The sequence below is a fragment of the Pteropus alecto genome, unplaced genomic scaffold (genome assembly GCF_000325575.1).
Source record: "Pteropus alecto unplaced genomic scaffold, ASM32557v1 scaffold157, whole genome shotgun sequence".
NCBI classification, from domain to species: domain Eukaryota; kingdom Metazoa; phylum Chordata; class Mammalia; order Chiroptera; family Pteropodidae; genus Pteropus; species Pteropus alecto.
This window is the reverse complement of record NW_006440626.1, coordinates 260,871-277,133: the sequence shown is the minus strand read 5'-3', so window position 1 is coordinate 277,133 and position 16,263 is coordinate 260,871. Positions and strand designations below refer to the sequence as shown.

Genomic DNA, 16,263 nt, shown 5'->3' with positions numbered 1-16,263 from the left:
GGCTCCCTATTCTCCTGAGAGCAGCCCCAACCGCACCCCATGAAGGCTCTCGCACCAAGCCATGGCCCAGAGTCCCTCAGCCTGAGCCTGGGCTGTCCAAGGAGGCCTCAGGTTCTGTCTCCGGCCCCCACCGTAGCCCTTGCTGGTTAGGGAGGCCCAAAGGTGGCCTGGAGGCAGGTATGACTCCAGACCCCACCTGGGACCTGGGCGTGAGGACAGGGTTAGGTGTGGGGGACATCAGGGCAGGGCCGGCAGGGAGGGCAGAGGAAGCCAGAAAGGCACGTGGGGGGCTTGCTCTCGGCGGACGGCGCACGTCTCTCCCCCCCACGCCGCGTGGGCTCCACACACACTCACGTCTCTGACTCCAGCTTTATTGGAGCCAACGCTCCCCTCCAGGGACGCCAGACACGGCCTGTCAGAAACCCCCCGGCTCTCCTGAAGTGGGGGCACCGCAGGGTCACACAGCGCCTCGCCTCGGCCGCCCCCGCCCCTGCTTGGGCCACACTGACCCCCTTCCCCCCCGAGGGAAGGGCAATGCTGACAGGGAGGGCGGGGTCTCGGTGGGGGCACGTGGCACGGAGGGACAGTGCGTATGACTCGGTGGTGTCAGGGGCCCCAAGAGTCTGTTTCAAGCAGAAGGAGGAGCCTGTCTCAGCGGACAGCACGCGGCCATCCCCCCTCCCCAGTACCCAGTGTAGGTCACAATAATTTAAAAGACACTATAGACATTTTGACACTATATAACAACATAAGTTAACCAGGTTCCTTGGCAGAAGACGCCGGGCCTGTGGACGTGGGGGCAGGGGTGCGCAGTGGGGGCGTTCACGTCAGCCTGGGATTTCCCAGGGCAGCAGCTAATGGAGCATCCTGGCGTCATCGGGGGCACAGAGGGCGGACACCAGGGCCCAGACAGTGTCCCTCGCCCCAGGCTAATATCCAGCCCACCTGGCTGGTCAGTTGCCTGAGGACACACATTTCCACGAGTTTCTGCAAAATACCCTAAATTCAGGGTGGGGAGCATGTGGGCAGTGGAGGGTGCACCCCCACTTACCCCAACTGGTAGAAGCCAGCTGCACGCCGTGCTTTCTGGCAGGTCGCTGCCTCTGTGCCTCTCCAGGGAGGGGCGGGAGCATTGGCAGAAGACGCATCCGGCCCTGAGCACCTCGTTTCCCATCTCCCTCACCCCAAACCTAGTTTAGAGCTGCCCTGGACCCCTTCCCTTTCCTGTCTCCCAGGTTTCAGGGTGAGTTGGACTTCAAGGGGGGGTCTGCATGGTGTGGGAAGCCTGGGGGGACAGGCATCTGCTGGGAGAGCAGACGGGGTACTGGCAGAGGGACTCCCTGGATCCTTAGCATCAGGGTCAGGGTGAAAGGGCCAGAACTGGCCAAGGAGGCCACCGAGAGACCCTTGAAGGCACCTCTGGGTGGGGGGTGCAGACCCCAGTGAGGCTGGCAGCAGGGGCAGGGGTATGGGGGCCGCCCCACACCACGCCCGGCATTCCCAGAGCTTTCCCTCCAGGGCCAGGAGCCCTGGGCTGGGGCACAGGACACCTGAGCCAAGTCAGGAGCTCCACTCGTGGCCTCGGGGTCTCTGGCTAGTGCTCCCTCCCGAGTCTCAGTGTCCTCATGCGTCAAATGAAGCAAACACCCTGAACTACCCCCTGCCCACTCCCCGCACAATGCTCTCTTGGGGTCCAGCTGGCTCCAGGGTGGGGGGGGGCTCTGTAAACTGGGGGGCATCAGGCTGGCAAGGCGCTGGGAGGGCAACAGCATGAGGGAGGGGACGAAGTGCTCCTGGAACCTGACGTGGGAGACGTTTTGATTTGATTGATATGATTTTTGAAAAGAAGAGGGGACCGGAGACCCCTGTCGGGGCTCCCCTCGGCAGCCCTCCTGGGGCCGTACTAGTTGCCAAGCCCTTGCCCAGCTCCCCTGGGGTCCACACTCACACAGCCAGCTCCCCCGGGGCGGGGCCAGGAGGGTGCCGTGCACCGGGATGCTCCCGCAGGTCCCGGAGAGGGAGCGGAGGGCAGAGAGGGGACGCGCCGACACGGAGCACGCAGTCAGGGCTGGCTGCGCCTTCGTGCTAAGAATCCTCCTCTGATACTAAGAAAACATAAATAATTTTCGACAACATCTGCCCAGATAGCCCCAGGGCCCAGTGGCTGATATGGCCTGGGAAATAGTCTCCGGTGGGGCAGGCCGGCATGGCATTCCCCTGTCCGTGCCACCAGGTGGGGGAGGGGGACACTCAGAGTCTTGTCACTTTGCTTTCTGGGGATATGTGTGTCCTTGAGGTTCACTTTCCCCGGAGAAAAGAAAAGGAATTCCCTGGGCCCCGGGCAAGGACACCAGTGCCGTTGGCCTTGCCCTCTCTGCCGGGTCGTGGGCACTGTTCTGCCACAGGAAGTGACGGCAATGGCAGGAGGCAGCCCCCAGGGACAGGGAGAGGATGAGGAGCCCGGCGGGAGCCCTCCTGCGTCCGGAGCCCTCACCTCCTCCGGCCACCTCTGGCCGCAGCCGAGGCAGCGCAGGGAAGGCGCCCCGAGCCCATGTGCAGACGCCGCGGGCGGGGCTGCCGCCTGCGGGCCGCCCGCCGCTCACTTGCAGGTGAAGACCTCCGTGCGCTCGCTGCAGGTGTTGCACTTGACGAAGCAGCACCAGTGGAACTTGCAGTTGCACTGCCAGACCTTGGTGTACTGGTGGGTGTTGTAGCCGCGGCCGCAGCACATGGTGTCGCAGCCGTCCGCGCCGGGCGACGTGCGGTTGCACAGGCGGCCCTGCGTGCCCACGCTGCCGGTGGCCGCGTCCTCCTCGCAGTAGTTCGGCGACTTCTCGATGTACACCAGGTCCGTCTCCATGGGCTTCTGGTAGCTGCGCAGCTGCTTGATGCGCAGGAAGGTGGGCTGCCGCAGGCGGCTGGCCCGCACCACCTCCACCTGCACGGCCGCGTTATACTTCTCCTTGAGCAGGTGACCCACCTCTCGGAACTTGGGCAGTGTGGTCCAGCACGTCTTGGTGGTGCAGGAGCCCGACACACCGTGGCACTTGCACTCCAGCTTCATGCGCTCCTCCAGGACCTGCGGGCGACACAGCGGGGGCCTGAGAGCGGGCGTGGTCTGAGAGTGGGCGTGGTCTGAGAGTGGGCGTGGCCGGACCCGGGGCACCTCCCACCTCCAGCCTGACCCGCGGTCTCCTCCAATCTGAGCCTCAGTCTCTACATCCGATAATGGGGGCTGCTGACCATAAGTCCCTGCTGCATAGGGCCTTGTGAGGGTCCAGAGAGAACATTCAGAACTTGGCAGAGCTGGGCATACCGTTATCAAACGTGTTTCCCTAAATTCTCACGACCACCCTTCCGGGAGCTGGGTCACTGCACTGGTACCAAGCTGAAACACAGGGCTGGCTGCAGGTCCCAGGACAGCAGATGATAAAGCTGGTGCTTGCCCCCAGCTTGCCCCCAGGCACCTCATGGCGGCACCGAGCCCAGCAACAGTAGGTGCTTAATAGGTGCAGATTCCTCACCCCTGTCTCTCCCGCTCCTTGCCCTCGTGCCTGGCGTAGGGTGTGGCATGCAGTCGGCACTTAATAAACGGCTGTTCGATGAAGGCCTGGCATGCCTGGCGTGCCCATGGCGTCGTAGGCACCACGTTTGCTAAAGGATGCGGGGCGGACTGGCCGGAGGTGAGCACACGGGTCGGTGAGGCCCAGGTGTGCTGACTGCTGGGCAGCGTCCTGGATCCGGCTCTTCTTTCTCCCCAGAGATGGGTGCAGCGTGTTTTCCTTGGGCCTCCCTCCCTGGCCCCGGAAGGCTAATTCCCAGAGCCAGCCCTGACCCCAGGTACTCATTTACCCGGATCGAAAGGGCCCTGCCAGCCGGGCCTGATTAAAGATGGGGAATCATTAGCTGCAGCCCACGACTGCAGAAGGGCCATTTGTCAGCTGTCTCAGCTCTCCCTAGCCTCACTTCCGTGGCCCAGCCCTGAAGGAACTTGGCTACCCTCTGTCCCCCACTTCCCCCACCCCACCCGGGGCCAGAACCCCAGCCCTGGCCCAGATGAGACCCACAGTGAATGAACGAATGAGAAACCAGTGCAGGCAGCGCCCCACAGGCCGGCGGCTGCCCCGTCTCTCTTCCTGCCCTAGCCGCCCGGGCTCGGTGAGGATGCCCGGGGCTCAGTCCAGTGTGGGAAACAGAAGGAAACCGACACACGGAACAGCAGAGTGCGGATGCCGTGAGAGCCGGCCCCTGCCCGGGGGCTTCCTGGAGGAGGGGGTGCTGCCCCTGGGTGCCATGGAGGAGCGGAGCTCATTGGACAAAGGAGCGGGGAGAAGGGGCGGGGGGAGCCCAGGCGTCCGGAGCGGGGAAAGGGGCGGGTTTGGGGACTGTTCGGAACTGGAGCAGCAGGGCCACGGGGTGTCTGGGTTGAGGGCACAGGCCAGAAGTCTGGTCTGGGGGTCCGGGTGAAGGGTGGAGCCCTCCGCCTCCAGGAGATAGTGTATCTGGGCCATCTCTCTGCCTCCTGCCCCCCGCTCCCCTCCGCTGTCTAGCAAGATCAGAGACATCTCTTTCCACTCCCTTGCCCCACCTCGTGTTCATCCTCTCATGGACCCTCCCCTCCCTTGAAAGCCCCTCCCTCCAATAACCTGCCCTTCAAGGCCTGCAAACTTCTCGTGTCCTGGACACACTGCCGGCCCAGTATACCCCTCAGGCCAGGAGCTGACCAGACAAACGCCCCTCTCAGAAGCCCCAGCCTGGCTAGTGGTTCGCCTCACCCTAGGCTGTTAGCCCAGAAGCTTCCTCCTCAGAGGGGCCGCAATGGCCAGAGACCCAGCAGGGGTGTCCAGGTTTGAGGTTGTACAGGCCAGGTGGTCCAGGCTTAATTGCCATCGGGGTGTCCACTTCGGCCTGCAGAACAGCTGCCCCCGACCTCGCTGTGCCACCTGTTCTGATCCCCTTCCCTCCACCCCCACCTCTCTGTCCCCACTAAGGCAGGAAAGCCCAGCGCCCCACCCACCCAACTCGGGACCCTGTGCAGCCAGTGACAGCCAGCAGATGGAGTCGATTGGGCAGCTGTTTGCTGAGCGAGGGGCCACATCCTCGCTTGGCTGGGTCCCCTGGGCCTGAGCCTCTCCTGGGAAATGATCACAGAATTCAAGAATGTGCCGTTTCCGTCTCCAGTGCCCTCAAGATAAGGGCGACAGCAAAGGCGGCGCCAGCCCCACTGCCCAGGAGACCCCCTGGGAGGGCGCAGTGACCAGCCCTGCCCAGAGCAGCTTCCCCCGGCGCACTGCCCCACCCCCATCCCGGGTAGTGTGAGGTGTGTGGGGGCTCCAGGAAAGGGCCGACTTGAGGTTCTTTCTGGAATGAGGGATGCCCCACACTGGGAACAGTGTTCCCTTCTGTCCAGGTGAGGGGAGTCGTGGGCTGGCACACTGAAGCCCCGAGGGAGCCCGCAGTCTGTCGAAAGCACAGGTGAGCAGGTGTCCGTGCTTAGCCTCTCCCCCGCTGGCCCACCGGGGGCCCCCGTGGGCCATGTCCCAGCCCACTCAGAACCTTGAAACGTGACCTGATTTGGAAACAGGGACTTTGCAGATGCGATTAAGGTGAGACAACATGGGATCACCCCGGACCATGGTAGACCCTCAATCCGAGGACATGTGTCCTCATGAGAGGCGGAAGAGGATACAATCGAGGAGGAGGCCGAGACTGGACGATGTGGCCACAAGCCCAAGAGCACCTGGAGCCCCCGGGGCTGGGGTGGCCAGGAGGGGTGCGCCCCCGGAGGGCCAGTCTTCTGGCTCCAGCCTGCGAGAGAATGGGTTTCTATTGCTTTAAGCCACCGGTTTGTGGGACTTTGTGGTCAGCTTTCTTCCCACCTGACTTGCTGAGGAAGTGGGGGGCGGGGCAGGCCTGTTTTCTCTATAAAGGGGCCAGGGCGCCCAGTACTGGGGTGACCCATGAAGTTCCGGACTCAGTTCTTAGAGAAACCTCGCCCGCCACACCCCCACACCCTGCGCGCCTTGTTGAGCGCCACGCAGCGGGGACGAGGGGCGCCCCTCCTGCTTCCTGTGCTGCCTGCACTCGGCTCAGTCCAAGGGCTCGGGCCACCTTGTGTGCCACGAGCTCCGTGGGGAGGGGACAAGGCGCATTACGCCCACTGTGCAGAGGAGGAGGCTGAGGCTCGGAGGAGGGGCGGGGTCAGCCGGGTCCTGACGGTCAGGGACAGTGCTGGCGCGAGAATCCTGGCCGCTGACCTCTTAACGGCCCATTCCTACAGCCACCCTGTCTCCGATGGGCCTGCAAACTGCTGACCTGCGCCCCCGACAACCTGCTTCTCCTCTGTTCACAGGTTCAGGACTTCGCCCCAGTCCAAACCCCCCACATGCTGACCCTCCTCCGGCCTCACCCCCTGACGGAGATCCTCACCCCCCACATGCTGACCCTCCTCCAGCCTCAGCCCCTGATGGAGATCCTCACCCCCTACATGCTGACCCTCCTCCAGCCTCAGCCCCTGGCCGGGCCCGGAATCCACCCCCAGTCTCCTTGTTCTCCTCTCCCCGGCCCCGTCTCCCTCGGGGCTCAGTCCTGCCCCACTCCATTTCCCTGATGCCTTTTCCCACTTGTCAGTCTCCAAAGCACCCCTGAATCCCATGCTAGGTCAGCCCTGGGGTTCACACAGGACCTCAGAGCCAAATCAGACACAACCCTGGCCCTTGAGCTGCTCAGCCCCGCTCTCCCTCAGGGACCTGCAAGGGGCCCAGATCCAGCCTGGCTGTCACAGTCTTCCAGCACGCAGCCCGTGCAACCTTCCGGCCTCCTCGCCTGCCCCAGCCACCTGAGCGGGGCTGGTGGCCTCACGGCTCTGTATGCGAGACCTGAGTCCCCCTCCCCACCCCCACGCTTTTTCTGCCTTCCACTGGTCCCTCCACCAGGAGTGTCCTTCCCCACGTCTCTGCTGCTCACTGAGACACATCCCCATGGAGCAGTGACCAGAGCTCAGGCCTTGGGGCCACCAGTGGCTCTGCAGCTCACTTTGGACCCCACTGTCTTCCTGTGTAAAATGAGGACAGTGAGATCTTCCTCCCAGGGGTGCGGGGAAGCCCCTGCTCGGGACCTAAGCTACTGCAGAGGCTCTAGGGGCAGTGATTCCCCTCAGGGCTCAGCTACACCTCCTCCTGCAAGAAGCCCTCCAGTGCCTCCAGGTGAGTGAATCTCGCCTCCCTCTGCCCTCCCGGCACGGACCCAGTCTGCCTGTGCTGCAGAATGGTGCCTGAGTACTGTCTGCGAGCCGCTTGGAGGCAAAGACTGTGTCACGCATTCCTTCATTCATTGTTCGTTTGACAATAATTTAATAACCGCCTGTTGCATGGCAACCTCCACATCTACGAGATAAAGTCAGACCCTTGGCCTGGCGTTCAAGGCCTCTTTTGGGCCAGCCCTGCTTGCTTCTCGAGCCCTGTCTCGCCCACGCCTCCTGCTCCCACCAGCCTGCACTATTCGCAGTCCTGCCCCCCACCCAAGCGCCAGCTCCTTCAGCTCTGGCATGTCTGTCGAGGCTCCACTGGATGTCACCTCCTCCAGGAAGCTTCTGCTCCCCCTCCTGTCAGTCCCTGGGGTTCTCATTGTCCCTGGCTATGACCCCTGCTCCCCTTACGTGGAGCTAGTCGTTCTGGCGGAGCTCCCATGGCCGGGGTCCCCGTCCCCATGCCCAACCTAGAGCCTGGCACAGAGAAGGGGCAGGGAGCATTTGAAGAGTGAATGAGTGAGTGACCAGTGGCCTCAGTTATGGTCCATGAGGCAGAGGGTAATTTCGGCTCCTCTTTGCTGGAAAGTCAAGTCTGTCCCATGCCTGCAGAGCCCCGCAGGCCCCGAGCCCTGGGTGCAGCCCCCGGGCTGGGGGATCAGACCTGGAGAGGCGTTCTGCTCCAATACCGGCCCTATCTCTGGCCATCTCGCCGCCATGGCGGCCACTCCTCCCAGCCCAGTATCTGGGGCCCTCATCTCCCCCGGGCAGGGCTGGGCCAGCCCTGACTTCTTCCCCAGTGTGTCCCTGCCTGAATGTCCTCCGTTATCACCTGCCACACTGCATCCCACCCCACACCTGAAGCTGGCTGCTCCTCAAGAGCCCCCAGCTCAGTTTCCACCCTCCCCGAGGCTGCACCTCCCCTCCCCGCCCCCCCTTGCACCCCCACATCCCTCCCTCTGTTCTCTCATGGCAACGCGAACCAAAGGCCGCCTCTCCCGGTACGGTGGCAGGATCCCTCTGGGACCAAGACAGGGACCTGGCACGCTGGCCAAGAGACCTCCTCCCACCCTGCGTGGAAACAGGGTCCTGTCTCATCCCTGCCTCCCAGCAGCTGGGAGCGGCGGGCACATCGCTTCGCCCCTGGGAGCCTCGGTTTACACACCTCTGGGATGGGCGCCATGAGCCCCGCCAGCGACGGCCGCTAGGAGGGTCCCTGGTGACAGCCATGCCCAGCACTGCTCACCCCGCACCTTTGGGGTTCGGGTTCCCAATTCCCTCCCCTAGGACAGCCTTGCAGATTTCAGGGAGGAGGAACTCAGGTGACCCAGCGGCCACACCTGACACCGCCCCGCGCCCGCGCGCCCTACCTTCCTGCCCGCCTCGTTGTTGTGCAGGTTCATGAGGCGCCGCGCGTTCTTCTTGATCTCACGGGCGTCCACGAAGCGCCGGGAGAAGTCGATGCCGTAGCGCACGTCGGCGGAGCAGCCGCCCCACTTCCAGCCCTCGGCCTGGTTGTAGTAACCTTGCTTCTCGCGGTCGCAGCCGCAGTTGCTCAGGTTGCCCTGGCTGCAGGCGGCAGTGACGGCGTGGGCCACGCCGGCCGCGGTGATGGCGTAGGTGAACGCGGCCTCGCGGCTCCCTGCGTGGAGGGAAGGTGCGGCCCGTTAGGCCCTCGCGGGGCTCGGGGAACCACCCAGCCAGCCGCCCGGGGTCTTGTCGATGGCTGTGTGACCCTGGGCTCTGCTCTTGCCTGCTCTGAGCTTCTGATTCGGCAGCGTGGAGCTGGGGAGCCCGCCCCGCGAGGCCGAGGACAGTGCCCCGCCTACGGTGAGCACGCCATGCACGCCTCGGCCCTGCCACCGCTGCGCAAGACACTTCTCTCCCTGTCCCAAGAGCCTGGGCTGGAGGGGTCCGGTCTCCCCACCCCCGGAAGACAGCAGTGGGTGGCCCTGTGACGGGGCGTGTGGGGTCTATACCTCTGCCCCTCTCTTCTGCCACCTTCTCAGCGCTGTTCCTCGTGAATCAGCCACTTTTGCAGACCCCGTGGAGGCACCCCACCCCACCAGCTGGGAACCGGGCAGAATCCACACCGGTCAGAACCCACCTGGCCTCTCCGTTGCCACCTCCCTCTCTCCGACCACCCACCATCACCCGTCACCAGGCCCTGGTCTCCTGAGCCTCCCTTCTCTGATACCCCAGCCTCCCTCAGGGCCCCCCACACTGCCCAGACTTGGGCGCCGGGCCTCCATGCCTCCCTCATCCCCCCGGCCACCATCCAGGTGGGGACAGTGAGACCTTCCTCCCACGGGTGCGGGGAAGCCCCTGCTCAGGACCTAAGCCACTGCAGAGGCTCTAGGGGCAGTGATTCCCCTGAGGGCTCAGCTACACCTCCTCCTGCAGGAAGCCCTCCAGTGCCTCCAGGTGAGTGAATCTCGCCTCCCTCTGCCCTCCCGGCACGGACCCAGTCTGCCTGTGCTGCAGAATGGTGCCTGAGTACTGTCTGCGAGCCTCTTGGAGGCAAAGACTGTGTCACATATTCATTCATTGTTCATTTGACAATAATTTAATAACTGCCTGTTGCATGGCAACCTCCACATCTATGAGATAAAGTCAAATCCTTGAGTCCCTTTTCTCCTTGCCAGGGGTCAGTGCAGGGCCACCTGGGGACCCACCGAACGAACACACGAGCTCCGCTACCCAGCACCACCCCCCAGCACCACCCCGTAACAAGCCATTTCTCAGCACAGTGAGTGGCTCTTCGGAGAAGCCCTGGTCCCTCTGTCATCAAGGCCGGCTGGTCAGGGACTCTCAGACAGACAAAGGGACAGGGACAGGGAGAATGTGAGAATCGCCCTCCCTGGCTTTCCATTAGATCAAGACGATGCGCAGGGAAGTCCGTGGGGTGTGAGGTGGGTTACTGAACTCCTTGCTTGCCTTACCCAAGCCCAGCCAGGCCCGCCGACAAGCTCGCACACGGGGGCAGCAATAAACAAGAGGGGCTTCCAGGAAGGGAGGGGACCACAGAGCTCTGCAAGAAGGGGCACAGGGAGTCATGAAACCTCAAAGGATGCCCCGACCTGCCTCTGCCGGGGGTGGAGACTGGGAAGGCTTCCTGGAGAAGGTGACGTGGTAAAGTGAGTCTTAACGAGCAGTGAGTTAACTCCCTGTGAGCGCGTCTGTGGTGTGCGTGTGCGCGCGCACGTGTGCGTGTGCGTGCTCTCCTGGCCACCGCTGGGACAAAGGGACAGAGGTGCGAAGCACGAGGCCACGAGTAATAAAAAAGAGGCGGGTAAAATCCAAGGGAGCCAGACTGTGACGGGCGGAGATGTCCCATGAAGCAGATGGCACTTTCTGTGCAGGTGCTGGGGCCAGACTCTGCGGGGCTAGAATTTGAGAGCTCGCTGGCTGCACAAGGGATGGGGATTCTGGAACTATTTAGAAAGCGGATCAGCAGAGCTGTGGTCACCATCGCCATCGCTCACCAGCCCTTCACATACATTCTCATCAAACTGTCACAGCGATCGTACGAGACAGCTTTCGTCACTGTTCCTATCTCGCAGATGGGGACACGGAGGCACAGAGAGGCTGTGACACTAGGTGTTAGCGGATGAAGCAGGATTTGAACCCAGGCAGTGGAATCAAAGCCCCGAGGCAGAGGGAGGGACTCGGCACCTGGGGCTCGGGCGGTTGGAGGCCACCCTGCCCCCGGCTCAGCCCCGCTGCAGCTGAGTGACCTGGGTAGGAGAAATGGGAGAAGGGGCATGCTCGGCTCCCTCGGCGAGGAGATGCCTCATTTGGACCGTGTGTGGGCCGTGGGCCCTGGAAGGATGGCAGCTAGCCAGCAGGTGAATTCTGGGTAAGAGCTCGGGGGACACCCAACTCAGAGGTCTCAGAGGAGGCATATCACAAACGAGGCACCCAGCGGAGGGGGGTGGGCGGAGAAATCTGACAATTGTGCAATCTCGCCAAGAGGCCAGGCAGACTTAAAAGTCCCCACCACCAAGCCCTGCCTGATCAAGGATGATGTGGGCGTTCCCCAGGGGGGACGCTAAGTGCCCGTCTTCCCGTCGGGAGCTGGATGGGGGACTTCCGTGTCTGGCCGTCCCGAAGCCCCCGGGCAGACAGCAGGCTCTGCGGCTGGGCTGGTGCGTTTGGGGGGCATTTCATGGAAATCTCCCTTTCTTCTCAGTCAGCTTCTGCTCCCACCGGGCTAAGTCCATACCCTGTGCAAACTCCCAGTTACTCATCGGTTACTCATCTGGCTGCCACTCCTGCTAATTCCTTTTTTATTTGGTTTTAATGAGCCAAACCGCCTCGTCTCTCCACGGAGACAAGGTGGGGGCCACTGCGAGACAGTCGTAGTTTGGGGAGCATCCAGGAGGGTGACGTTAGGTCGCAGACTGAGGGGTTCCCATGCATCCGCACTCAGCACATGCGTCTTATTGAATTCTCGCCATAGCCCTGTAGGGCGGGGGGGACCACACCCCATATACGGACCTGGAAGCTGGCTCAGAGGGCCGCGGTCACAGTATGCCCTGGCGTGGAGCAGGCAGAGGGTCCCCTCCCAAAGTCACTCCTGGGCAGTTTGGCCAATCCCCAGAGAGCTGCTCACATGTCCTCGTCCAGGTGAGCAGAGGGAGGGCTCAGGTTTGGAAAGATGTCTCTCGAACCCATGGGCCTTGCTCAGCAGCCATCTCTGGCTCCCAGGCCCCGGAACTGACCTCAAGCCCAGGAGGCCTGACCCCACCCGGCCCCACCCACCACTCCTTGCAGCCTAGCTTGGCCAGGATGAACCAGCGGCCCACCTGTGGGCAGGTGCAGCTGCCCCCAGAGCACACACTCTTACTGAAAAGAAGAAAGGCCTGGGTCCCTGCCGCCGGCCCTCTCTCTGCCTGGGGTCCCTGTCCACATTCCCACGTGTCCGCAGCTCACTCAAGTTCTGGACACAGCTGGGACAGCGCTGGGCTCCCAGCGTCCCCGCAGGTGTGAGGCCCCTTGTCAGGCGCCCCACGGGCTGCAGAGCTGGAGGCAGGATCCACGCCTGATTCTTCTGTGTGCCCCCCACCCAGCGTCGTTCCCTGAACCCCAACGTGAGAGGGCCGGGGCTGGGGACTTTATCTGCATTGCCTTGTTATCCCGTGACAGCCCATGACAGAGTCCGTCTTTACGAGCTCCATGTCACAGATGGGAGCACTGAGATTCAAAGGTGGGAACTGATTTGCTCCAGGTGGCAGTGGCAGCAGCCGCCTGAGCTCAGCAGCTGCTCCAGGTGTGTCTGGCGATGGGGGCGAGGCGTTGGGTGAAGGCAGCATGAGTGGCCTGTTTGGGGCCAACAGCTATTCTGGGGGCACACGTTGGTCTCAGGAGGCCTAGAGGTCCCTCTCGGGATCCAGAACCCACTCAGCACAGCCCCGCACCCTCAGACACTGGAGCCGATGGCAGCATTGGCAGTATTTCCGGAAAATACCGAAGACAGGCAGGCTGGCCGCATGTCGGTCACCCCTCACTCCCAGGGCCTCTTGAGCCCTGGGGGGGTGGGCGGGGGGCACGTCCTTGAGCGCACATGGCCCTGACACGGAGCCAGGTGTTTCCGGGCCGCCCGCCTCTGGTGCCCGCAGGTCAAGGTGAACCCCGTTAGCTCGGAAGGGCCCGGGCCCAGGCCCAGGAAAGCAGAGGAGGTGCCGGAGACTCAGGATGGGATCTGGAGTCGCACACCTGCCGTGTGGCCCCAGGCAAGTCACAAACCCTTCTGAGCCTACGTCTTCATGCACCAGGTGGGGCTCTAGATCCGTAGCCGACCCCCACTGCCCAGAAACAGCTCTGAGAGCAAACAAACGGGCATCGGCCTCGCCCTCACCAAGCAGCGAGCGGCCCAGGGCCAGGCCTCCGGGACAGACAGGCATTTCTGTGCTTGTCCAGAGCCTCCTCCTTGGGGCCGACCCGGTCAGCCTCCCCAAACACCCACTCCATGCAGAGTCTGCACCAACCCAGAACATGGAACCACACAGCCCTCAGAGACCTTGCCCCATGGGTGAGCCGAGGCTGCCCGGCCGCTCGAGGACCGTAGCTCTGTTCCCTCGTTCCTGTGGGTGGTTCAAACTCAGGCCCTCACCCCGCTGACCCTGCTGGGCTCCCAGCTCAGAGAGATCAGAAGTGTCACACCTTGCTCCGTGGCCTCAGCCAGACCCGATGCTCGGGGAAAACGGGCCTGGTCTGCCCCTTGTTCCTTCATCCGGACCCCAAGGCGGACCCTGGGGGCCAGGCAGATCTCTGTGAGCAGGTCCTGGAGGGAACCCATGTGCCTCCGGAGCAGATTGGGGCCTGGGCAGAACAGTCCCCGCTGCCCTCGCAGGGCAGAGCTGGGCTACGCCCGCCTCCAATACCCGAGACTCCCCACGCTGTCCACTCAAAGCTACTTGCCACGTCCTAGCGTCCATGGGGGGCTGGCACACCATGTTTAGAGAGCCATAAAAAGCTGTAATTGAGCTCATAATGACCCGATTAATCGCAGGCCGGGGAGGAGAGTGGGAAAGGCACCTGGTTCCCTCTTCAAAGGGGAGCTGGGAACCTCAGTGCTGGGCAGGGCCTCGGGGACCATGCAGTACAACCCCACAAGGAGCCCGAGGCCCAGGGAGGGGCGCATGGCATCGCAGACAGCGGAGGAGCCCCTGACATTCTGAAACGATTGCGGTTTGGGGCCACACGTGGTCCCAGAGAGGGGCTCAGAGTGCGACACCTCGAGTTCAAGTCCAGACCCTAAAATTGGCCAGTTGGGTGACCTCAGACCAATCAAGAGGCCTTTCTATGTTTCAGTTTCCCCGCCTGCAAAATGAGGATCACAGTTCCGATACAGCCAAATCACCGCACCAAGTGGGCCCACGTGCGCTCCCAGGGGGCAGGCCCGGCCCCTGCACAGACGGTGAGCGAACGGAGCTTCACGCCCACACGTGCGACACACAACACATGGGCTCTCCGTGGCTGTACACATATTTGCACATCCGTGTGTGTGGACCTCGGCACGTGTCCCCATGCATGTGTACCTGGGCATATATACCTGGGCTCAGGCACAGATGTGGCCCCTGTGTGAGCGAGCATGTGCTTGCTGCCAACACAGTCCCATTCACCCTGCCTCTCTGCCCGTCTGTACTTGCCCCCTTTAAAAAAAAAAATCCTGGCATTTTCTACAATTCAGTAATAACAAAGCAAACAACCCAATTAAAATTGGGCAAAGGATCCACATTTCTCCAAAGAAGACATGAAAACGGCCAATAAAAGATGAAAAGATGCTCGTTGGGGAAATACAAATCGAAACCACCAGGAGATAGCACTTCGCCCCCATTGGACGGCCAGCGTGACGAGACAGACAGGAGCAAGTGTTGGCAAGGTCGTAGAGAACTCAGAACCCTCATGCGCTGCCGGGGGAGGTCCAATGGTGCAGCCACTACGGAACACTTTAGCGGGTCCCCAAAATGTTAAATCCAGAGTTACCATCTGACCCGGCAACCCCTCCTAGGTACAGGTCCAAGGTACGCGTGTCCATTCAACAGCTTGTACTCAAGTACAGCAGCATCGTTTAACAGCCCGAAGATGGAAGCATCCCAGATGTCCGTTGACGGGAGAGCAGATAAAGAAAATGTGGTCCAGCCGCAGGAGGGAATATTATTGAGCCACGAAAGAGTGAAGCCCTGACACACGCCACGACACGGAAGGACCTCGAGAACACTGTGCTCAGCGAAAGATGCCAGACGCAGAAGGCCACACGTCACGCGATTCCATTGACATGAAATGTCCCGAATCCACAGAGACAGAACACGGGTGAGTGTTGCCAAGGGCCAGGGGGACTGGGGGGTGACAGGGTGATAGCTAAAGGGTCCAGGGTTTCTTCTGGGGATGATGAAAATGTTCCAAAGTCGACTGTGGTGATGGTTGCACAATTCTGCGAAAACACTAGAAACCATTGACTTGTACACTATAATGGATAAATTGTATGGTATGAGAATTACATCTCAATAAAGCTGTTATAAAAACATACAGCATTCAATGGTTTTTAGGGGATTGCACGCAACTCGTCCTACTCGCTCTACCCTCACGGGGGGCCCCACCTCGATGAGGATGCTCGGCTCAGAGGAGGCAGGTGACTGGCCCTAGGTTGCATGGCCGGCCAGCCACAGAGCTGGGATCTGAGCCAGGATACCAGACTCCATCCTCACACCACTTCCCATCCACAAGGACAGGGAGGCTGCACGGTCCTGCCTCCCGCTCCCCTGACCAGGCCCGGGCCCCGGGCTCGTGGACGTCAGCCCCTGGCACATTACTCACCCTCTCGCCCTTCCATCTCTCACTAACTCTACCATCCAAGTGTCTCCATGGCACCAAGCACAGCCCACCCTCCAGGCCAAACTCCAGAGTCGCAGGGGTGAGGCCCTCGGCCCCACCCATCCCTGAGCCCAAGGCCAAGCGTACAGCAGGGTGAGACTGACACAGAGCAGCCCGGGGCCCGGATGGGTTGGGAGGAGGTTCACAGAGGGTGCAGGCAGCGGGCCGCGGCCAGAACCAGGGAGGGGTCAGCAGGACAGGGTGGCAGGAGAGATCGGGGCAGAGGGTGACGAGCGAGGGTCCTCGGGAAGGCACGCTGAAGGCGGGCCCTGAATGAGGAGCGGAGCGAGACGTGCACAGGCAGAGGGAACAGCAAAGCGGAGGCCCTGAGGAAGAAATGAGCTGGGTGTCCGGTTCGACCCAGCAGAGAGCAGTGGGAGATGACGTGGGCCACGCTATGTGGACTTTGGGAGCCACGGGGAGGATTTTAGACTTTATTCTAAGGCAAGGAGCCCCTGGAAGGTGCCGTGGTGATGAATATGGAGAGGGACCCTCTGGCTGGCTGTAGGGGGCATGGCGGAAGCAGAGTACCCTGGGAGGCTGTTGCAAGGGTCGAGGTAAGAAATGCTGGCGGCCTGCCAGGTGCGGGAGGCGAGGCGTGGCAATGAGACAAGCACGTGGGCTGGGTCGGGGGGGTG

The 16,263-nt window shown here is 62.2% G+C and overlaps 1 protein-coding gene across 3 annotated transcripts in view; it reads right to left on the bottom strand.

Annotated features, from left to right (window-relative positions):
* Positions 1-350: 350 nt before the first annotated feature.
* The window catches only part of WNT7B (Wnt family member 7B), a 48,989-nt gene continuing 33,076 nt past the window's right edge, over positions 351-16,263 (bottom strand). For all 3 annotated transcript variants that reach the window (XM_006917316.3, XM_006917315.3, XM_025050619.1), the window contains exons 3-4: positions 8,617-8,888; positions 351-3,079 (exon numbers count right to left, since the gene is read on the bottom strand). In XM_006917316.3, the coding sequence (XP_006917378.1) occupies positions 2,600-3,079; positions 8,617-8,888 (752 nt within the window). In that variant the 3' untranslated portion in view covers positions 351-2,599. The remainder of the gene's footprint in view (positions 3,080-8,616; positions 8,889-16,263) is intronic.